At 41.3% G+C, this 24,377-nt stretch overlaps 1 protein-coding gene across 2 annotated transcripts in view; it reads left to right on the plus strand.

Annotated features, from left to right (window-relative positions):
- The window catches only part of LOC103988827 (RING-H2 finger protein ATL2), a 55,712-nt gene extending 38,652 nt beyond the window's left edge, over positions 1-17,060 (plus strand). Inside the window, exons 1-2 of one of the 2 annotated variants that reach the window (XR_010480353.1) lie at positions 13,095-14,865; positions 16,872-17,060. Coding sequence is in view for 1 of the 2 variants with exons in the window: in XM_065086105.1 (XP_064942177.1) it covers positions 16,872-16,891 (20 nt within the window). In the remaining variant the exon portion in view is untranslated. Of the gene's footprint in view, positions 1-13,094; positions 14,866-16,871 lie in introns of those variants that run through there. The other variant, XM_065086105.1, reaches the window with a different exon arrangement.
- Positions 17,061-24,377: the final 7,317 nt, after the last annotated feature.

Here is a 24,377-nt window from a genome sequence, read left to right on the forward strand (position 1 = left end):
TGCCATTTCTTTCTTCATGCCTTTCCACCAATAATGACTTCGAAGATCTCTATACATCTTAGTGCTCCCAGGGTGTAGGGTGTACTTTGAAGTATGACTTTCAGTTAGGATTTGATTCTTGATAACTAGTTCATTTGGTACACATACTCTCTCCCCAAATCTCAATAGGCCATCCTTTGAAATTTGAAATTGTGGCTTCAATCCCTTTTCTACTTCACTCCTCAAGTAGATTAAATGTGGATCTCGTAATTGTCCTTCCTTAATTTGTTGCATAAGATCAGACTGCACTTGAATGGAGGCCATCAGAATCATCGAGTCTTGCTCTTTCCTCAAAGCTTTCAAATCAAAATTTTCTTCTATTAGCTTCCATTGCTTCACGACCAGACTAGCCATAAAACTTGTAGATTTCCTACTAAGTGCATCAGCTACAACATTGGCTTTGCCCGGGTGATAACGGATGGTACAATCATAATCCTTCAGAAGTTCAATCCATCTTCGCTGCCTCATGTTTAACTCTTTCTGAGTGAAAATATATTTTAAACTCTTGTGATCAGTAAAGATTTCAAACTGCCGACCATACAAATAATGTCTCCAAATCTTTAAAGCAAAAATAATTGCTGCCAATTCCAAATCATGAGTTGGGTAATTCAGTTCATAACCTTTAAGTTGCCTAGAAGCATACGCAATTACTCTCCCTTCCTGCATCAAAACACATCCTAGGCCCTTACTTGAAGCATCAGTATAAACTACAAACTCATCATTACCCCTTGGAATAGTGAGAATAGGGGCACTAGTCAATCTTCTTTTTAACTCTTGAAAACTTTGCTCACAATCATCACCCCATACAAATTTCATATTCTTCTTAATGAGTTTGGTGAGAGGTTGAGCAATTCGAGAAAATCCCTCCACAAATCTCCTATAATAACCTGCCATGCCCAAGAAGCTCCTAACTTCTGTCACATTTGTTGGTACTTCCCATTCAACTACAGCTTCTATTTTCCTTGGATCAACAGATATACCCTTTCCTGAAATCACATGGCCTAAGAAGGCAACTTCATTCAACCAAAATTCACATTTGCTGAACTTTGCATACAACTTCTTTTCTCTTAGTATGGACAATACCTTCCTCAAGTGTTCCTCATGCTCCTGATTACTCCTTGAATACACCAATATGTCATCAATAAATACAATTACACAGATATCCAAGAGCTGTTGAAATGTCCTATTCATTAGTTCCATAAAAGCTGCAGGGGCATTAGTCAAACCAAAAGGCATCACCAAGAATTCATAATGACCATATCGAGTTCTGAAGGCTGTTTTTGAAATATCCTCCTCTTTGATCCTCAACTGATAGTAACCTGACCTCAGGTCAATCTTAGAGAATACTTGTGCACCCTGCAGTTGATCAAACAAATCATCAATTCTAGGTATGGGATATTTGTTTTTGATGGTCACCTGATTCAACTGTCTATAATCAATACAAAGCCTCAATGTTCCATCCTTCTTCTTCACTAATAGTACCGGAGCACCCCATGGGGATACACTGGGTCGTATGAAACCCTTATCTAATAATTCTTGTATTTGCTTCTTTAATTCTTCTAACTCAAGTGGTGCCATTCTGTAGGGAGGCTTAGATATTGGGGTTGTACTGGGGACTAGATCAATAGCAAATTCACCCTCTCTATCTAGAGGTAAACCAGGCAAGTCATCAGGAAATACATCAGGGAATTCTTTGACCACTGAAATTTCATCTATGTGGGTTTCCTGATTTGAATGCTCCTTTACACACACCATATAACAAAGACAACCTTTCTGCATAAGATGATAAGCTTGAAGTGCGGATATCAAGCAAGGAGGCAAATCATGCTTAATGCCCTCAAAGAAAAATATAGGCTGATCTGGTATGCAGAAGGTAATTATTTTTTTGTAACAGTCAATACTAGCGTGATGAGAAGATAACCAATCCATGCCAAGTATAATATCAAAACCCTGGATCTCTAGGAGAATCAAATCAGCAAGGAGTTCATGGTCTCCAATAGAGATCAAACAAGATGGGTAGACTACGTTTGTTGCCAATGAATCTCCAACAGCAGTTGTTACATATAGCATATAATCCAGGGGTTTAGGTAGAATATCCAAGTGACAAGCAAAGTGTTGTGAAACAAATGATAAGTTGGAGCCGGGATCAAACAAAACTTTTGCATTTCTTTTAGAAACATGAAGAATACCTTCCACCATAGATTTAGAAGCTTTAGAATCTTGTTCCGTGATAGCGTACACTCTAGCATGGGCTGAGGGTCTAGGAGACAGTGGCTCTCTTTTCCTGTTCAGTGGGCAATCTTTTATTTGATGACCTAGCTTTCCACAACTAAAACATGCTCCAGTCACCCGAAAACACCGACTCGTTTCATGATTTTATCCACATTTTTCACATAACTGAGTCCTCCCCCATGGTTTCCTTTTCTCAAATCCAGATGTCTTAAACCTCTTGTTACTATCTTCATATTTATTTTCTCTCCTGCTTTTGCTAGTAAATTTGTCCCTTTGGTTCTTGCCAATGATTTCTTGAATTTCCTCCATGTCTCTTTCAATTTTCAAAGCTCTTTCTACCGTATCAGCATATGTTTGTAATTTTAAAGCTGACATTCGGCTTCTTATTGCTGGCCGTAATCCCCTTTCAAACCTTCTTGCCTTTCTAGATTCATCATCAGTCATATGTGTGGCAAACCTGGAGAGCTCAGTAAATCTAGATTCATACTTTGTAACCGTCATACTTCCCTGGATAAGGTTCAAGAACTCCATTTCTTTTTGCTCTCTCATACAATCGGGAAAATATTTGTCGTAAAACTTTTCTTGGAATAACTTCCATGTCATTTGCTCATGTTTGATTTCAGACATCCTCTTAATCATTCTCCACCAGTGTTCAGCTTCTCCTTCCAGCATAAAGGTGGCAAGAAAAACCTTTCGTTCATCAGAGTAACTTAGGGCATCAAATATTTTCTCTATCTGCATCATCCATCGTTCCGCCACCATTGGATCAGACTCACCACTGAAACTGGGAGGACTAAGCTTCTTAAACTGTCCAATTCCCAACCCCGTCCGGTTTGATGTCTCTATTCCATCATTACTTCCTTGTTGGACAGGTTGTTGTTGTTGTTGCATCACTTGTGCCATAGTCTCCAAAGTCCGCATAATACCACTCAATTGATCAGTAGTAGATGCAACAGGAGAACCAGATGATCTCGTCATCCTTGCTTCCTAAAACATCAAAAGAACATTTTCTGTGATCAATCTCTAAATGATAGTCAATAAACCTCAAAAAAAAACATAACATTCTTAGTGAGTCTCAAATCATGCTCTGATACCACCTCTGTCACACCCCTAAAAATATACATGATATTTAAAATCTTTCGTCACAACTAACCCAGGATCCAAACACACATTTGAGGTCACTAAGAAAACATTCAAATCAAAAATTTCGCTTCTATAATCTACCAATTCATATCCCTGTGCAATTCATAAACATAGCACACATCACTCGAAAATTTATACCATCTGTACCCGACTCATCAAAGTAAAAACCACAATATAAGTCCACAAGTGGGGAAATCTATGCAGTCACCACAACCATCGATTTACCATAAGTTCATATCATTACACAAATTTAATTTAACATTCCAAAACCCTATACATGAGGGATCCTTTAACTTACACAAAATCCACAGGTTTAGATTCATAGTCACATTTCATTAGATGCAAGGTAGCTTATACACAACTACATATATGCTAACAAAAATTCTGCCCAACGTCTTCTAAACTTTCCACTGCCTCAGCCCATTCTTAACATTTAAGCAAGCGATACGCTATCCTGAAAAATTTATCAACAAACGGGGTGAGCATAAAGAGCTCAGCAAGTGACTAACATATCCATATCAAAATAGTACAATTTCCAAAGAGATTCAGTATCAAAACACAAAAGCAGAATATACGATTTCGTATACATAATATCATTAGGAGCAGAATCATAATTGTCCTTTTTAATCCTACATATTTGGTTCCTGACAGATGGGGCATAGAGTAATTGGAGCATATCAGAAACAAAGGAAACATATCGGAGCTTATCAATGGCATGTAAAATGTTCCAGAACACATCAACGATCTATGGAACATTACGAAGCAAACTCAATAGTGAATGAAGCATTTCAGAGCATATCAAACTCATATGTCGTACAGAAGCTCAAACGTCGTCCTTGACGTTGCAATCATATCATACTTATCCAGAGCACGAACAGAAATAACTCACCAAAACTCTGGATGTCATATCAAACATATAGAGGGTGTAGTGGGATCTCAGTCAGAATGTGATTCATCCATTTCTGAATGATCACCTGACAAAAGTCTCCCACGTCTGGGAGCTCCATCCACCCACGTCTAGGTGAAGTCAGAGGGGGCCGGCAGAGCATCGCAGGCTCTATGCATAACTCCCTTTACCATTTCTGGCAAAGGTTCACAACTCCCTTTACCATTTCTGGCAAAGGTTCACAACTCCCTTTACCATTTCTGGCAAAGGTTCACAACTCCCTTTACCATTTCTGGCAAAGGTTCACAATATCCCACACACCAGAGTACAAGAAGGCAGTTTCAACAATAAGCAGCATATAACGGAAGCACACGCGGAACAACCAAACGTACATGTGCCTTTTCAAAACAATGATGCAAGGAACAAATCTCTCACAAAAGTATTCATTTTAGGAAAGAATTGAAAGCAAGAGTGTACAGGGATTCCAAGCAATCATAATCAGCTCAATTCCAATAAGAAGGTTAGACAAATTCAGATATCCAAAGGAATGGAACCAAATACGCGAAATCGACCAAAGCTCGTTTTCGGACAGAATTCCAGTGGCACATCAAACAAATATTTTAGAATAACAATTATGCTCCAATACCCATAATAAGGCTATGGTCGAATCATATATCAATCTATATTAAGATGGAACAGATTTCATATGAAACAGGGCTCCCAACACTGAGTTACCTCTGATTTGGTAACACAAGGTCAAAATCACAATCACTGTGTTACAGAATTTATAAGGTCGGAATCAACAGACGATAGGGTGGGCAATTGAACTCCAAAATTTTCAAACTATATGTCAAAAGAGAGAATTTCAAGTCTAGTTTCAAATAAAATCAGTTTGATACAAATCAGAATTTTCAACAGGAAGTTATAGGCGTTTTTGTATCGAAAGGTCAGAAATCTGAACTCTGTTTTACAGCGTCTATAGGCTCTTTTGAAACAAATTTTTGGGTAAGTATTCGGTGTCCAAAATCTACAAAATCGGTGTCAAAAGAAACACATACGAGTCTAATTTCAAACAAAATAGTTCCTGCCTGAATTCTCATTCTATATTAAAACTTATAGCCGAAACAGTGCTTAGGGGTCAGTTTACCGAAAGACTTTCAGAATCCATGGTTTAAGTCCAAAGAGAGACATATCAGTCTCTAAATAGAAATCTTCCAATTTATTTTGAATCAACATAAAAACAGAGTCAAATACTTATGTAGGATGGGGTTAGAACACTTGCCTTTGCAAATTTTGACCCGAAGTAACAAGATTAAAGCAAAAACCCTAAAAGCCCCAAATTTTCTTTCTCTTCTCCTTCTTCTTCTTCTTCTTCTTTTTCTTCTTTTCTTTCCCTGGTCACCCACGAGCTGCCTCCTCTGCTTCCTTAACAACGAAGGCAGAGAGGCTTAAACGGTGGAATTTGTCATTTGGTGCATTTTGCAGTTTAGTCCTCGTTTTTATCATATTCACGATTAGGTCCTTAGGGTTTACATATAGGTCCTCAGATTCTTTCTTTTTTTTTTTTTTTGAACAGATCTCCCAAATCTTAAAAATAAGTTACCTCTGATTCATACTCTATTTCTTGTGTCAATTAAAAATAGATGCTTACATTATCACCAGAAATATTATACGAAAATTCGGAAATGAGGGGTGTTACAGGCTCCTACGATCATACTTTAAAATCCATCCGTCGGTGACCTTAACGTCAAACCTGATGCAATTCTTGATAGGTAAGGCCATTCGGATAGCAACCTTACTATTTATGAAGTTATTAGTATTACCCGTGTTAGGATCGAGAGCACTAAGAGGGGGGGGGGGGGTGAATTAGTGCAGTGGAAATATTTCAGCGATTAAAAACGAAAGTTGTGTTCGTTCGATAAAAACTGTTTTGATGCAAAAGCCGATTCTAAGATTACTTATGATTAAGTGCAGTTTACGTCTAAACACAGTTTGCGTCTAAGCGCAGTTTGCGTCTAAATGCAGTTTGCGTCTAAATGCAGTTTGCGTCTAAATGCATATTGCATCTAAGCTCAGATTGCATCTAAGCGCAGTTTGCGTCTAAGCGCAGATTGCGTCTAAGCGCAGTTTGCGTCTAAACACAGTTTGCGTCTAAGCGCAGTTTACGTCTAAGCTCAGATTCGGAAAGATCTGAACTTAGACACTTGTTTGTAAAAGTGCAGAAGGCAGTTTGCAGTTATAAATGGAATCAAAACGTAAACGTAAACTGCAAAGAAACTCGTTCGTAAAAGCGCAGAAGACAGTTTGCAGTTATAAATAGAATCAAAACGTAAATGTAAACTGCAATGTAAAGATCGTACGAAAACATCGATTTACGTATGAATGCAGATTCGGAAAGATCAGAACTTAGAAACTTGTTCATAAAAGCGCAGAGAGCAGTAGCTATGTAAGAGGTTTGCAGTAATGATAAAGTGCTCAAAATAAAAGCAAACCAGAGATTTAGAGTGGTTCGGTCAGTCTTGACCTACTCCACTTTTGGCTTCCTCCACCGACGAGGTCACCGACGTCAACTAGAGGTCTTCCTTCAATAGGCGAAGGCCAACTGCCCTTTTACAGTTTCACTCCTTTTGACGGGCTCAGGAGACAACCCTTACAAAACCTTTCTCTCCTCTCTTTACAACTCAAGACTTGAAGAACAGAAAGAGGAGAACTTTTGGACTTTACACAAATTTGAGCTCTTAGAATCACAGAAAAGATCAAGAATTCGGTGTAGGTCTATGTCTTTTTAGTGCTGAATGGGTGGGGTATTTATAGGCCCCAACCCAGTTCAAATTTGGAGCTCAAAACGATCAAATCCCGGAATTCCGGGATCAGGCGGTTGCACCTCCTGACTAGGGCGGTTGCACCGCCTGGCAGAGCTCGAAGACTGAGCCTCTGGGCGGTGCTACCTCTGTCAGGGGCGGTTGCACCTCTCTGCCAGAGCTCGAAGACCGAGCTCAGGCGGTTGCACCGCCTGACTGGAGCGGTTGCACCGCCTGGCAGAGCTCGAAACTTGAGCTCTGGCGGTGCTACCTCCTGACAGAGGAGGTTGCACCGCCCAGTCTCGCTCGGAGACTGAGCCCTGGGCGGTTGCACCTCTTGGCTGGGGCGGTTGCACCGCCCAGTCTCGCTGGGAGACATAGCTTGAGCGGTGCTACCTCCCTGCTTGGGCGGTTGCACCTCCCACAGCAACCTGGGTCCGAATGGGTTGAACCATTCTACCCAATTTGAGTTCTTCAGGGGCCCAATTGCCCCAGGATTAAGCTAATGGGATCACCTCCCATTTCTAACTTAATCAAAGTGCTAACTACGATTATTTCCTAAGATATATTCTGCAACTTGCTTCGGTGCGTCACTCGCTTCTTCCGGCGAGTTTCCGGCGAACTTCCGTCGATCATCCGATGAACCCTCGGTGATGCTCCTGCGGACATCCGACAAACTCCTGGACTGCGACGATCCACTTGGCAAGTTCCGACGAGCTCCTTTGGCAAGCTTATGGACTTCTCGGATTTGTTCCCGCAGAACCTCCGACGACTGTCCGAACTTCCGCCGAGCTCTTGAACTCCCAACGTGATCATTGTCATGACTCCGGCGCAACTCCTGCTGCATGTCTTACTTTCATCATAGTTAATCCTGCACACTCAAAACAAAAACTTCGATCGAGACAATTAATCCTAAGCAATTAACCAAGTTGTCCGGCATGTCATTGGTCCCTCGACGCTTCGTCCGATTCTTCGGTGCATCGTCCTTTCCTACAGCCTATTGCCCAATCGGCCAGTTGACTCCGCAACTCCGATATCCTTGGCACAATACCCGCTCTTCTTGGCCCGATGCCCAAGTCCACGGCCTGAAGCCTTCTGTCGATACGTCGACCGATCCACCGGCCCGACGTCCAATCTTCTGACATGTTCCTCCGGCATAACATGATTTTCCTGCTTTAATTGTCTCATCCTGATCGAGGCATCCTGCGTCACTCAAAACGCAGATTAAATCATAAACATATATCAAGTAGTTTCATCATCAAAATATGAGATTCAACAGCCTGTGTCGATGAGAACAGTGATCGGTTGTTGTTTGAGAAGGCCTCTAACTTTTATCATTTGCGGGTTTGAGTAGTCGGCTAGTGCATGTACCGTAACTTCGGTCGGTTATGGCCCTTCTTCTGCATCTCCTTCTTCAAGTTTAAGGCTCTCTTTTGGATATTCAATGACCTCTTCTTCTACTGGTTCAATAATAAGAAGTTTCCCGTTACTATAGCGATGCTCACGGTTCAACGGTGTTAGAACCCTTGCATATTCTAAACTTGGGGTTGATCTCTTTAGGGGATCGGCCTCCTTGGAACTCTATAGGGGTTCCTCCCTTCAAGTTGCTGCTCAAAGGCTGCAGAAAAGATTCATCTATTGCTTATCAAAAGAGGAGAAATACATGGCTATTTATAGGGTTTCTAAACCCTAACTCCTAATAGGACTCCTACTTCTATCCAACTCCTAATAGGACTTCTACTCAAGACTCCTATTCCTTTACAACTCCTAATTCATCTCTAAGAAACAACCTCCTAACCCTAGTCGGCCTCTTCACCTCTTTAATAGGGGTCGGCTTAGGTAGGTTTTACATGAATGCCCCTCTCAATTAGGACTCTCCTAGCTAGCCTTGTCCTCGAGGCTGACGATTCATGAATTTTGGGAATTTGATCTTCAAGTTGTCATAGTTCTCCCAAGTGACATCTTCTGTTGGTAGGTTCACCCACTGTATTAGCACTTTAGTAGTGGGTCGTCGTCGTCGAGTCACGATCCGTCGATCAATAATGGCACTTGGCTGGGTTTGGAGTTCTCCTTGGATAGTCATATTTGGTGGGTGGCTTTGGGCTGTCTCCAAGCACCTATTTACAACTTTTGTCTCGCCGTTGATTTGTGGGTGATATGCCGTACTCATTTTCAATTTAGTACCCTGCATATGGAATAACTTTGTCCAAAATCTGCTCGTGAAGATGCAAGTAGAATTTATCATAAGCACAATGCGTCCCTTATAGTGTAATTCTTTTGAGTCCCAATTGTAATGAGCCACAGAGCTTGGTGCTTCCTCCAAATTTTTTATAATCTTACTAGTCTCTGAATCTTCCTGCCATTCCATCTTAATATCCTCAAGGAAGTCGCTAGTCGGAAGTGAAACGGCCAAAACTTCAGCTTGCTCGGGTAGCTGCGAAAGCGCATCTGCAAGAATATTCTCTTTCCCCTTTTTGTAAGTTATTTCATAATAAAATCCAAGAAGTTTTGTTACCCATTTTTGCTGATCAGGGGATGATATCTTTCGCTCCAAAAAGTACTTGAGGCTTTTATGGTCGGTTTTAATTTGAAATCGTCGACCAATCAAGTAGGGTCTCCATCTCGTTGCTGCGCGCACAATGGCGAGCATCTCCTTATCATATATTGACTTATTTTGATGGGAGGGAGATAATGTCTTGCTAGTGTATGCGAGTGATCGACCATCTTGTATGAGAATGGCTCTAATTCCGACTCCAAATGCATCGACCTCAATAATGAAGGGTCGGTTGAAATTTGGTAGTGTTACCACCGGCGTCGTCGTCATGGCTGCCTTAAGTTTGTCGAAAGAAGCGGAGGCTCTATCCAACCATTGGAAGACATCTTTTTCCAGTAAGGAAGTAAGTGGTGCATTGATCTTTCCATAGTTTTTCATTAACTTGCGGTAGTAGCCTATTAAACCCAGAAAGCCATGTAGCAATTTTATGTTTCTCGGGGTCGGCAAGTTTTACATTGCTCCAATTTTGAAGGGGTCCACTACCATACCTTCCTCTGATATGATATGCCCAAGATATTCCACCTTCTGATGAAGAAAGCAAAAAATTCATAGTGGTTGTTGAGTGTTCAAAAGGTGGTTTTCGGTATGTCTTCTTCGCACGCTTGTATTTGATGATACCCGGATCAAAGGTCCAGCTTTGTGAAGATTTGTGCTCCCTTTCATCTAGCAATTCATTTACTACTGGAATAAGGTATTTGTCCTTGATGGTTATGCCATTGAGAGCTCGGTAATCAATACATAATCGCCTTGTTCCGTCCTTCTTGCGTACAAGTAGCACCGGTGAAGAGTAGAGATTGCAACTTGGCCGAATAACTCCTATTTCGAGCATCTCTTTTACAATTCTTTCTATTTCATCCTTCTAGAGATGTTGATACTGATATGGCCGACCATTTGCTTAAGATTTTTCTGGAAGGATCGTTATACAATGATCATGCCGACGGGTAAGAGGTAGGTTGCACGGTTCATCAAATATATTTGAAAATTCAGCAAGCAAAGGAAGTAGATTTGAATCTTCAAATTCTGTTGGCTCTCTCTTAGTTTGCTGCTCAAGTTGTACTAAAAAGCCGCTGCATGTTTTATGCAAAACCATCTCCATTTGTTGTGTGCAAATTGTTGTTATGTCACCCCTACATTTCCCGTGCAATGTCACCTATTTCTCCTTATTGTAAAATTTCATAATTAGTTTCATAAAATTTCAGAAAATATCACCTAATGTCATCAACCATTTAATTATGAGCATGGCCTCGTGATTGTTAAGAGGGAGAAGGAAGAAATATGCAATTATCTCTTGGTCCTACAGCAATAGTTTCTCCTGCGGGCGCCTACGATCATAATTCAAAATCTGTCCGTCGGTGACCTTAACATCAAACCTGCAGCGATTCTTGATAGGTAATGATATCTGAACAACAAGCTTACTATTTAGGAAGTTAGTAGTACTGCCCATGTCGATGAGAACAGTGATCGGTTGTTGTTTGAGAAGGCCTCCAACTTTCATCGTTTGCGGGTTTGAGTAGCCGGCATGTGTGTGTACTGTAACGTCAGTCAGTTGTGACTCTTCTTCCACATCTTCTTTATGTTCAAGGATCTCTTCTGAATGTTCAATGACCTCTTCTTCTATTGGTTCAATCATAAAAGTCTCTCTTTTCTACAGCAATGCTTGTAACTCCATGGCTCGTCGCAATGCCAACATAACCGCTTCGCAGATTGCTCCCGAAGCTCTTCTCTTGTCAACTTCTTTGTTGTAGGGACTCGACCGACAGTAGGGGGGGCTGAGGGCTTCAGTATTTCTGGTTGAGGAGCAACTCTAGTCCTCCAAGCTTCATGATTCAATCGCTCCTCTTGATATCGTGCGAAAGAGATGGCTACCATAAGCATATATGGTTGTCGCACTTTAACTTCTCCTCGGATCTCCGGCTTCAAGCTGTAATATCCCTCACTTTTTAAAAATTATTAATAAAGATTTATATGTAAATTAGAGGACCTATATGTAAATATAGAAATTTTAAGAACTAAACTGTTAAGTTACAAAAAACTAAAAAAATAAAAAAAACCAAAAATTTCGGTTTTATCCCACCGCCTCCCAAAGAAACAGAGAGAGGAGAGGTGGGGCGTGGGGAGAAAGAAGAAGAGAAGTTGAGGGAGAAGAGAAGAAAAGAAGAAGAAGAGGGAAAAGAAGAGAGGAGGAAGAAGAGAGAGAATAGAAGAAAAGAAGAAGAATAGAGGGAAGATGGAGAGGAGAGAGAGAGAGAGGCAGCAGCTGCAGCTAGGGCTACAGCACCTCTGTTTCCCGCAGGTGGAAACAGAGGAGAGGATGTGTGGGGCGTTGGGGAGGAGAAGGGAAGAGGAAAAAGAAGAAGAAGAAGAAGAAGAAGAAGAAGAAGAAGAAGAAGAAGAGAGGAGGATAGCTGTGGCAAGGCTGCAGCGAGGTGGTGTGTGGCGTTGGGGAGGAAAAGGGATGAGGAGAAGAAGAGAAGGAGAAGAAGAGGGAAAAGAGAGGGACGAGGGAGAGGAGCGAGAGGTGGCAGCAGCTAGGGCTGCAGCACCTCTGTTTCCTGCAGGTGGAAACAGAGGAGAGGTGTGGGGCGTTCGAAGAGGAGAAGAAGAAGAAGAGGAGGAGAAGAGGAAGAGGAAGCAGGAGAAGAGGTTGTGATACCTTTGTTTCCTGCAGAGGAAACAGAGGAGAGGGTGTGTGTGACGCCGGGGAGGAGGAGGGAAGAAGAAGAGGAGAAGAAGAAGAGAAGGGAAAGGAGGATCTGCGGCTGCGGCGGTGGAAGCTGCACCTGGAAGAGAAGGAGAGGAAGAGATGGTGAGGAAGAAGAGAAGAAGTAGAAGAGGGTGAAGAGGCGGCACCTCTGTTTCCTGCAGGAGGAAACAGAGGAAAGGAGGTGCTGTTCGTCGGGGAGAAGAAGGGGAGGAAGGAGAAGAAGAGAAGAAGAAGAAAGGAAGGAGAAGGAAGAGGAGAAGGGAAAGAAGTAGCTGCGGCTGCGGCTATGGCAGCTGCAGCTATGGCAGGGAAAGAGGAAGAGAAAGGAAGAAGGGAAGGAGAGGAAGAAGAGAAGGGAAAGAAGGGGCTGCGGCTGCGGCGATGGCAGCTGCAGTTGGAAGAGAAGAAGGAGAGGAAGATGAGTAGGGGAGGAAGAAGAGGCTGTGGCCGTGGCTGAGGCTGCGACTGTAGTAGTGCAGCTGGGAAAGAAGAGAAGGAAAGGAAGAAGAAGAGAAAGGAAAAGGGAAGAAGAGAGGAAGAGGAGAAGGGGAGGCAGCGGAAGAGAAGGAGAGGAAACAGAGCAGGGGAGGAAGAAGAGGCTGCGAGTGTGGTGGCTGCGGCCGTGGCTGCGACTGTGGCTGCGGTTGCGACGTTGGCTGCGGTAGCTGCGGCAGCGGTGGTGGTTACAGTAACTGCTTTTGGGAAAGAGAAAGAAAGGAAAGGGAAAAAAAAAGGGGGCTGTGGCTGTAATATCCCTCACTTTTGAAAATTTATTAATAAGGATTTATATGTAAATTGGAGGATCTATATGTAAATATAGAAATTTCAAGGACTAAACTGTTAAGTTACAAAAAGAAAAAAATAAAGAAAACCGAAAATTTCAGGTTTTATCCCACCGCCTCCCACGTCTCTCTGTTTCTTTCGAGAAACAGAGAGACGAGAGGTGGGGCGTGGGGAGAAGAAGAAGAGAAGAAGAGGGAAAAGAAGAGGAAGAAGAGGGAGAAGAGAAGAAAAGAAGAAGAAGAAGAAGAAGAGAGGGAAGATGGAGAGGAGAGAGAGAGAGGCAGCAGCTGCAACTAGGGCTGCAGCGCCTCTGTTTCCCGCAGGTGGAAACAGAGGAGAGGATGTGTGGGGCGTTGGGAAGGAGAAGGGAAGTAGAAGAAGAAGAAGAAGAAGAGAGGAGGATAGCTGTGGCAAGGCTGCAGCGAGGAGGGGTGTGGCGTTGGGGAGGAAAAGGGAAGAGGAGAAGAAGAGAGAAAAGAGAGGGAAGAGGGAGAGGAGCGAGAGGTGGCAGCAGCTAGGGCTGCAGCACCTCTGTTTCCTGCAGGTGGAAACAGAGGAGAGGTGTGGGGCGTTCGAAGAGGAGAAGAAGAAGAAGAGGAAGAGGAAGCAGGAGAAGAGGTTGTGATACCTCTGTTTCCTGCAGAGGAAACAGAGGAGAGGGTGTGTGTGACGCCGGGGAGGAGGAGGGAAGAAGAAGAGGAGAAGAAGAAGAGAAGGGAAAGAAGGAGCTGCGGCTGCGGCGTTGGAAGCTGCAGCTGGAAGAGAAGGAGAGGAAGAGATGGTGAGGAAGAAGAGAAGAAGTAGAAGCGGGTGAAGAGGCGGAACCTCTGTTTCCTGCAGCAGGAAACAGAGGAAAGGAGGTGCTGTTCGTCGGGGAGAAGAAGGGGAGGAAGGAGAAGAACAGAAGAAGAAGAAAGGAAGGAGAAGGAAGAGGAGAAGGGAAAGAAGTAGCTGCGGCTGCGGCTGTGGCAGCTGCAGCTATGGCAGGGAAAGAGGAAGAGAAAGGATGAAGGGAAGGAGAGGAAGAAGAGAAGGGAAAGAAGGGGCTGCGGCTGCGGCGATGGCAGCTGCAGTTGGAAGAGAAGAAGGAGAGGAAGATGAGCAGGGGAGGAAGAAGAGGCTGTGGCCATGGCTGAGGCTGCGACTGCAGCAGTGCAGCTGGGAAAGAAGAGAAGGAAAGGAAGAAGAAGAGAAAGGAAAAGGGAAGAAGAGAGGAAGAGGAGAAGGGGAGGCAGCTGTGGCAGTGGCAGCTGCAGCGGGAAGAGAAGGAGAGGAAATAGAGCAGGGGAGGAAGAAGAGGCTGCGGCTGTGGTGGCTGCGGCCATGGCTGCGACTGCGACTGCGGCAGTTGCAGCTGGGAAAGAAAAGAAAGGAAAGGGGAAAAAAGGGGCTGCGGACGGGATTGCGGCCGCAGCGGCAGCGACTGCGTATGCAACAGTTATGTCTGCGAGAGAAGGGAGGAAGGAAGGTAGTGCGGTGAAAGGGGCTGCGATTGTGGCAGCGACAGCGGCGACGGCTGTGGCAGCTGCGTTTGGGAAAGAAAAAGAAGGAATGAAAGTAAGAGAGAGTAGGTGACTGTGCCTCGATGTTCAACACGTGGTGTAGTTGCGAAGAAAGAAAGAAAACGAGTGCACAAAACGAAACAGGGAGGGGATGGAGGAAAAGTAGAAAAAGGATTCGAGCGTACACCTTCTTCGAATCTTTGGATCAAAACCTTCAAAAGGCAAGTTTTCCGATCGTTTCTCCTGTAATTGTTCTATTTTTTCTTATTGCAAGTGTTCTGATCCTTTCTATTGCAAGTGTTCCGATCCTTCCTATTGCAAGCTTTCAATTCATTCCTATTGCAAGTGTCCTGATCTTTCCTTACTGTAATTTTATCTCTATATTTGCTTTGAATGTGAGGAACTTTGAATTGTTCTAGCCTTGCATTTGATATATCTTCTGTTTAGACGTAACGATTCGAATCTGTGTAACTTCAGAGATTCTGACCTTTCTACCTTGTTATGGTTATAACTTCATGTATTGATCTCTGATTTAGAAAAAACTTATTTGATCGGAATATAGACCCATAAACCTTTCTTTTGATAGCTTATTTTAGGAATTCGGAGTAAGTTTTTCTGCCCAGTTTTCTATTGAAACCGACCCTGTGAATTCTGTAACAATTGAGATTTGTTCTTTGATATTGGGTTACTAAATCTATGGTAACTCCTTGTTGAAAACCTTGATTCGTACGAAATTTATTTCATTAGAAACTAGATTGAAATATCTTTCCAATGATATATTTTCTGAGTAAAATTGGAGCACGATTGATAGTTTGATTCATTTGTTCAATGTGCCTCTTGTATTCTGCCAGAAATCGAGCTTTGGTCGATTTCTCATATTCTGGTTTCATTCCTTTGAAAATTGATATCCTTTAACTTTCTTATTCAATTGAGCTTTATATTACTGCTTTGAATTCTTGTATGCTCTTGTCCTACATGTATTTGGATACCTAAATCTGTTATGTAAACTTCATGTTTGTATCGTAATGTTTCATAAAGGCACATGTACATTTCGTTGTTCCGCATGTGCTTCCGATATGTCCCAATTTATTGTTCACAATACTCTTTTGTACTCTGGTGTTTGTGGGATTATTTGGACCTTTGCCAGAAATGGTAAAGGGTATATGCTTAGAGCCCGCGATGCTCTAGATTATGTTTGGTGGTCATTCAGAAATGGATGGACTATATTATGTTTGGAATCCCACTTCACCATCTATCTGTTTGATATGAAATTCAGAGCTGACCTAGCACTTGGGTAGGGTGAGAGGGCTCGAGTAGGAAAGGGCTACCCGTGGATGGAGTCGAGAACTCATCACGGCGTGGAGCCACCACTAAGTTAAACCTCACATGCACTATGCTAGGGTACGACGTCTGAGCTTCTATTTCGTATTCTTTCTTTGATATGCTTCGAAATGGTCCATATGCCATTGATATGTTCCGAAATGTTTCATTTGTAATTGATATGCTCCGAAACATTTCATAGGCCATTGATATGCTCCGAAATATTCCATCTGTTATTGTTATGCTTCGAAATGTTCCATGTCATTGATATGCTCCGGAACATTTCATACGCCATTGATATGCTCCGAAATGCTTCATCTGCTATTGTCTCAAATTATTGTTCACAATACCCTTTTGTACTCTGGTGTTTGTGGGATTATTTGGACCTTTGCTAGAAATGGTAAAGGGTATGTGCTTAGAGCCTACGATGCTCTAGATTATGTTTGGTGGTCATTCAGAAATGGATGGACCATATTATGTTTGGAATCCCACTTCACCTTCTATTTGTTTCATCTATTATTGTTACGCTTCGAAATGTACCATATGTCATTGATATGCTCCGGAACATTTCATACGCTATTGATATGCTTCAATTACTCGGTGCTCCATTTGCTATGAACTGATATATTCTGAAATGTCCTATTTGCCATTAAAATGCTCCGGATCATCTCGTACGCTATTGATATGCTCCAATTACTCTATGCTCCATTTGTTATGAACCAAATATGTTATGAATGAAATAACATTTGCGATTTTGTATCTAATGAGATGATATCCTTGAATCTCTTGGATTCTGTCTTGCATTGTGATATCTTGTTTGTTTGAAACTGTCCCTTCTCATGCTATATATGCTTTGTTACTTGCTGAGCTGTTTTTAGCTCACTCCGTTGTTATATAAATCTTTCAGGTCAGCTTGTCACTCTTTGAGATGTTTGAATTGGGCTGAGGCAGTGGAGAGCTATTCTGAATTATGGGCAAGTCTTATTGGGTATTATGTTATTGTTGTATAAGCATATTTTGTATGTAATGAAATGTTGTCGATGAACCGAAATGGATATACCTTGTAAAAGTGTTAGAAGATCTCTCTTATTTGGAATTTCGGAATGTTAAGTCTAGTTTACGATGATATGAACTTGTGGTAAATGGTTGGAGTTCTGATTGTATAAATTACTTAGCTTATGGATTTATAAATGTTGTTCATGTTTGTTAAGTTGGCTTGGGTTGTCATAAATGTGAATTATCGAGTGATGTGATATATGATTATAAACTGCACATGTTTTATATATGTGAATTTGATATAATGTTTTTCAGTGTCCTCAAATGTGAGTTTGGATCCTGGATTGGTTTGTGTTGAAATTGTTTTAATATCATGGATATTTTGAGGGGCGTGACAGTGGCCGTGATTGCGACTGCGGTGGTGGCGATTGCGTCTGCGACAACTGTGTTTGGGAAAGAAAAAGTAGGAACGAGAGAAGGGAGGAAGGAAGGTAGTGTGGTGGAAGGGGCTGTGACTGTGGCAGCGGCAGCGGCGGTGGCTATGGCAGCTGCATTTGGGAAAGATAAAGAAGGAATGAGAGTAAGAGAGAGCAGGTGACTATGCCTCGATCTTCGACACGTGGTGTAGTTGCGAAGAAAGATAGAAAACGAGTACACAAAACGAAACAAGGAGGGGACGGAGGAAAAGTAGAAAAAGGATTCGAGCATACACCTTCTTCGAATCTTTGGATCAAAACCTTCAAAAGGCAAGTTTCCCGATCGTTTTTCCTGTTATTGTTCTAATCTTTCCTATTGCAAGTTTCCCGATCGTTTCTCCTGTTATTGTTCTAATCTTTCTTATTGCAAGTTTCCCAATCGTTTATCTTGTAATTGCTCTAATCTTTCTTATTGCAAGTTTTCCGATCGTTCTCCTGTAATTGTTCTAATTTTTCTTATTGTAAGTATTATGATCTTCCTCGTGCAAGTGTTCCAATCCTTCCTATTGTCAGTGTTCCGATCTTACCTATGGCAAGTTTCCCGATCGTTTATCTTGTAATTGCTATAATCTTTCTCATTGCAAGTTTCCCGATCGTTTATCTTGTAATTGCTCTAATCTTTCTTATTGCAAGTTTCCCGATCGTTTCTCCTGTTATTGTTCTAATCTTTCCTATTGCAAGTTTCCCGATCGTTTCTCCTGTTATTGTTCTAATCTTTCCTATTGCAAGTGTCTTGATCTTTCCTTACTGAAATTATATCTCTACATTTGATTTGAATATGAGGAACTTTGAATTGTTCTAGCCTTGCATTTGATATATCTCTTGTTTAGACATATCGATCCGAATCTGTGCAACGTCTGAGATTCTGACCTTTCTACCTTATTATGATTATAACTTCATGTATTGACCTCTGATTTGGACAAAAATTATTTGATCAAAATATAGACTCATAAACCTTTCTTTTGATAGCTTTCTTGAGTATATTGGAGCACGATTGATAGTTTGAATCATTTGTTCAATGTGCCTCTTGAATTCTCCCATAAATCGAGCTTTGGTCGATTTCGCATATTCTAGTTTCATTCCTTTGGAAATTGATATCCTTTGGCTTTCTTATTCAATTGAGCTTTATATTACTGCTTTGAATTCTTATATGCTCTTGTCCTACATGTATTTGGATACCTAAATCTGTTATGTAAACTTCATGTTTGTATCGTAATGTTTCATAAAGGCACATGTACATTTCATTGTTCCGCATGTGCTTCCGATATGTCCCAATTTATTGTTCACAATACCCTTTTGTACTCTGGTGTTTGTGGGATTATTTGGACCTTTGCCAGAAATGGTAAAGGGTATGTGCTTAGAGCCCGCGATGCTCTAGATTATGTTTGGTGGTCATTCAGAAATGAATAGACCATATTATGTTTGGAATCCCACTTCACCTTCTAACTATTTGATATGAAATTCAGAGCTGACCTAGCACTTGGGTAGGGTGAGAGGGCTCGAGTAGGAAAGGGCTACCCATGGATGGAGTCGAGAACTCATCACGGCGTGGAGCCACCACTGAGTTAAACCTCACATGCACTATGCTAGGGTACGACGTCTGAGCTTCTATTTCGTATTCGTTCTTTGATATGCTTCGAAATGGTCCATATGCCATTGATATGTTCCGAAATGTTTCATTTGTCATTGATATGCTTCGAAACATTTCATACGCCTTTGATATGCTCCGAAATGTTTCATTTGTTATTGTTACGCTTTGAAATGTTCCATCTGTCATTGATATGCTCCGGAACATTTCATACGCTATTGATATGCTCCAGTTACTTTGTGCTCCATTTGCTATGAACTGATATGTTCTGAAATGTCCTATCTGCCATTGATATGCTCCGGAACATCTCGTACGCTATTGATATGCTCCAATTACTCTATGCTCCATCTGTTATGAACCAAATAGGTTTTGAATGACATGACACATATGATTTTGTATCTAATGAGATGGTATCTTTGAGAATTCTTGTATTATGCCTTGCATTATGATATCTTACTTGTTTGAAATCGTTTCTTTTGTTCTGAATATGCTTTGTTACTTGCTGAGCTGTTTTTAGCTCACTCCGTTGTTATATAAATCTTTCAGGTCAGCTTGTCACTCTTTGAGATGTTTGAATTGGGTTGAGGCAGTGGAGAGCTATTCAGAATTATGGGCAAGTCTTGTTGGTTATTATATTATTGTTGTATAAGTATATTTTGTATGTAATGAAATATTGTCGATGAATCGAAATGGATATACTGTGTAAAAGTGTTAGAAGATCTCTCTTATTTGGAATTTCGGAATGTTAAGTCTAATTTATAATGATATGCACTTGTGGTGAATAGTTGGAGTTCTGATTGTATAATTTATTTAGCTTGTGGATTTATAAATATTGTTCATGTTTGTCAAGTTAGCTTGGGTTGCCATAAATGTGAATTATCGAGTGATGTGATATATGATTATAAACTGCACAGGTTTTATAGATGTGAATTTGATAGAATATTTTTCAGTGTCCTCAAATGTGTGTTTGGATCCTGGATTGGTTTGTGTTGAAAATTTTTAATATCATCGATATTATTTGAGGGGCATGACACAAGCCCTCAATGAAGGTCCTCAATAGCTATTTCTGAGACTAATCACGAGTTTGATTAGATAACCTTTCAAACCTGATTTGATACTCCTGAATGGTAGAGGTTTGTCGGATCTTTGCTAGTTGTCCGTCAATATTCTCGTAATCGGTTGGTTTGAAGCGGATCAGCAGTCCTTCTTTGAATTGTCGCCATGAAAGGACTCCATAAGTATGTTCAAACTAGTCAAACCACTGTATATCATCCCCTTCAAAATGTATAACTGCAATTTTCACCATAGATGCATCCGCAGTTTTATGGTACCGAAAATATTGCTCCGCGCGTAAGATCCAATCAATCGGGTCTCCTTCTTCCCATCTAGGGAAGTCCACACTCATGCATGGATAGTTGGGGTTGGTCATAGAGCTTCCCCTCTCTTGGAAGTCATATCTTTGGGCTTGGTGCGATTGGGCAAAGCTCTCTCCTTGATGTGATTTCTTCGGGCTTTGTGGTCGGCCCAATCTGAGTTCGGTAAAGAGCGTCCAAATCTTATCCTCCATTCGCGCCTCGAAGGCTTCGAATTTAGCATTGATTACCTCCTCAAATGCCATAGTATATGCCATCAAATCTATGATGTTAAGATCTCTCTTTTGTTGTCGGGTTAAAGGCATGTATTGGTTGAGAGAGGTGATTATCGAAAGGGTTGGTAGATTGGTGAATGTAGGCTACGGTTTAGGCTTGTTTTGTGGCTATTTTGGGTGCAGTTTGAGGGTGTGGTTTGGTGGAGTTTTAGGGCTGTAGATCAAAGTTTTGGATCTGTGGTAGATGGTAGCAAAGGTTTGATAGAAATAAGTGGAAGTTGCAGCAAGTATGTGCTGTCTTGTTAGAGTAGAATTGTCGTCGAAGAAACAACGGTTTCTCGACGTAATTTCCACCAAAAACTTGAGATAATTGAGGAGGGAATTGATAGCAAAATCACAGTTTATATGACAGCAAGGATATCTAATTTAATCAAGAAAATTTCGGCAGTATAACAGCAAGGAAATTGGTGCAAGTTGCGATTCCAGAATTCTCGTCGAGAAATTTCAATAGGTTACAACGAAAATTTACAGTAACACAAAATAGTTTTTAGAGATGAATTTCTTAATAGAACAATCTTAGATGGAAGCTAAGATGATCTATAAAGTGTATAAGAAATTTCATTCAAAAAAGATTGCAAATAGATGGGTTAAGGCAACAATATGCGGCTGAAATTTTCTGCAGCACAGATTTTTAAGTATAGCAGATTGGACGTAAAAGATCAGTGGTTTATATTGAGAATTTTTTTATGAAACCAAAGGGAATTCTACTGTTAGGAAGTGTCAAACAAACAATGCTATGCGGCTGAAATTTTATAGTGCAGATTTTCAAGTATAGCGGATTAGAGGTAAAATATCAATGGTTTATATTGAGAATTTTTTGACAAAATCAAAGGAAATCTGCTGGTAGGAAATGTCAAAGATGTTATAAAAATTTCGTAGAGATTTGGATAGGAAAAACACAGTAGCAATATCAAACAGACGGTGCTATACGTTTGGAATTCTGCAATGTATCTTTCGTTGTAGAGATGTAAACTTTATGATGAAAAGTTTATGCAGCAATATAGGAATAATTTATTTAGGATTTTTAAATAAGAATAACTAAATTGCAACAGTAGTAAGGTAGAAAACCAGAACCTGTTGCAATTCACGGGGAGATCAAAGGATGATCCGTGGTGGTGGAGATGACGGCGGAATTTGGTAACGATCGCTTAAGCAATTGTGGGAATTGCTTTAGGTGGTTGTGGAGGGTTGATAGATGGCTGTGGAAGGGCAGCGAGATGCCAAGAACGCTGCTCTGATACCAGGTGATAGAACCCTTGCAGATTCTAAACTTGGGGTTGATCTCTTTCGGGGATCGGCCTCCTTGGAACTCTATAGGGGTTCCTCCCTCCAAGTTGCTGCTCAAAGGCTGCAGAAAAGATTCATCTATTGCTTATCAAAAGAGGAGAAATACATGGCTATTTATAGGGTTTCTAAACCCTAACTCCTAATAGGACTCCTACTCAAGACTCCTACGTCTAATCAACTCCTAATAGGACTTCTACTCAAGACTCCTATTCCTTTACAACTCCTAATTCATCTCTAAGAAACAACCTCCTAACCCTAGCCGGCCTCTTCACCTCTTTAATAGGGGTTGACTTAGGTAGGTTTTACATGAATGTCCCTCTCAATTAGGACTCTCCTAGTTAGAGTCCTAACAGACGGCTCGTCGCAATGCCAACATAACCCCTTCGTATATTGGTCCCGAAGCTCTTCTCTTGTTAACCTCTTTTATGTAGGGAGTCGTTCGATAGTAGGGAGGGCTGAGGGCTTTAGTATTGCTGGTCGAGGAGTGACCCTAGTCCTTCAAGCTTCATGGTTCAATTGCTCCTCTTGATGTCGTGCGAAAGAGATGGCTGCCATAAGCATAAACGATTATCGCGCTTTAACTTCTCCCCGAATCTCCGGCTTCAAGCCCTCAATGAAGGTCCCCAATAGCTTGAGAACAATCATGAGTTTGATTAGATAACCTTTCAAACCTGGTTTAGTACTCTTGAATAGTGGAGGTTTGTCGGATCTTTGTTAGTTGTCCGTCAATGTTCTCGTAATTAGTTGGTCCGAAGCGGATTAGCAGTCCTTCTTTGAATTGTCGCCATGAGAGGATTCCATGAGTGTATTCAAACCAGTCAAATCATTGTATGGCATCCCCTTCAAGATGTAGAGTCATAATTTTCACCATAGATGCATCTGTGATTTTGTGGTACCGAAAATATCTCTCCACACACGAGATCCAACTAATCAGATCTCCATCTTCCCATCTAGGGAAGTCCACCCTCATGCATGGATAGTTGGGTCGGTCATAGAGCCTCCCCTCCCTTGGAAGTCATCTCTCGGGCTTGGTGCGATTAGGCAAAGCTCTCTCCTTGATGTGATTTCTTTGGGCTTAGTGGTCGGCCCAATCTGAGTTTGGTAAAGAGCGTCTGAATCTTATCCTCCATTCACACCTCGAAGGCTTCGAATTTAGCATTGATTGCCTTCTCAGATGCCATAATATATGCCTCCAAATATGTGATGTTAAGATCTCTCTTTTGTTGTCAGGTTAAAGGCATGTATAGGTTGAGAGAAGTGATGGTCGAAAGGGTTGGTGGATTGGTGGATGTAGGTTGCGGTTTAGGTTTGTTTTATGGCTGTTTTGGGTACAGTTTGAGGGTATAGTTTGGTAAAATTTTAGGGCTACGGATGAAAGTTTTAAATCTGTGGTAGATGGCAGCAAAGGTGTCACGCCCCCTGAATTTAATTTTCATTCAGGAGGTGTGAACCTAACTCAAAATTGATAATATTATAATTCAATAAACAATCCAGGATCCAATCACACATTTGAGGTCACTAAGAAAAACATTCAAGTCATTCACCTCTACAATCCACAATTCACAAAACCTGTATAGTTTATAATCATACATCATGTTACTAGATGATTCTTAAAATCCAAAGGTAACTTAACTAAACCATAACCACATCATAAGTCCATAGTTGTGAGAATCTATATGTTAGGATTAAGAGCACTAAGAGGGGGGGGTGAATTAGTGCAGCGGAAAACTTTCTGCAATTAAAACGAAACTGCATTCGAACGATAAAAACGATTTCTGTGTGAAAGCCGATTCTAAGCAAGATGCAGTTTAAGCAAGAGTATAAAGACAGTTTGCAGTTATGGTAGAGCTCAAAACGTAAACGCTGTTAGGATCGGAGCGGCACTAAGAGGGGGGGGTGAATTAGTGCAGCGGTGAAGTGCGATAAACTTTTCATGATTTAAACACTTTTCGGAAACTTCGTACGATAAAAGCAAAGTTTTCGTTTAAAACCGTTTCGATTGCATTTTAACTTGAAGAGATAAGTAAGACGGAGACAAAGCAGTATAGCATTAAAGTGCAAATGGTTTGCAGTAATATAAATGACAATAAGTAAATGCAAACCAGAGATTACGCCAATTTTACAGTGGTTCGGTCAAATGACCTACATCCACTTGTGAGGCCCCTCTTCGATGAGGCTCCCACCTTCCACTAGCAAATCTCTTGAAAGGGAAGGGTAAATACCCCTCTTACAACTTTTACAAGCGGTTCACTTTCTTACAGATTTTCAGAAAGAAAGAAGGAGGTGAACACTAGCAAATTGAAAACAAGACTAGCAAAGACTCTTCTAAGACTTTTCTCTCAATCACTTGCTGCTCAAAAAGTTATGTTCTCAGCTGAGACTTGAGGGGTATTTATAGGCCTCAAGAGGATTCAAATT

Source organism: Musa acuminata, chromosome BXJ1-2, assembly GCF_036884655.1.
Source record: "Musa acuminata AAA Group cultivar baxijiao chromosome BXJ1-2, Cavendish_Baxijiao_AAA, whole genome shotgun sequence".
Classification (NCBI taxonomy): domain Eukaryota; kingdom Viridiplantae; phylum Streptophyta; class Magnoliopsida; order Zingiberales; family Musaceae; genus Musa; species Musa acuminata.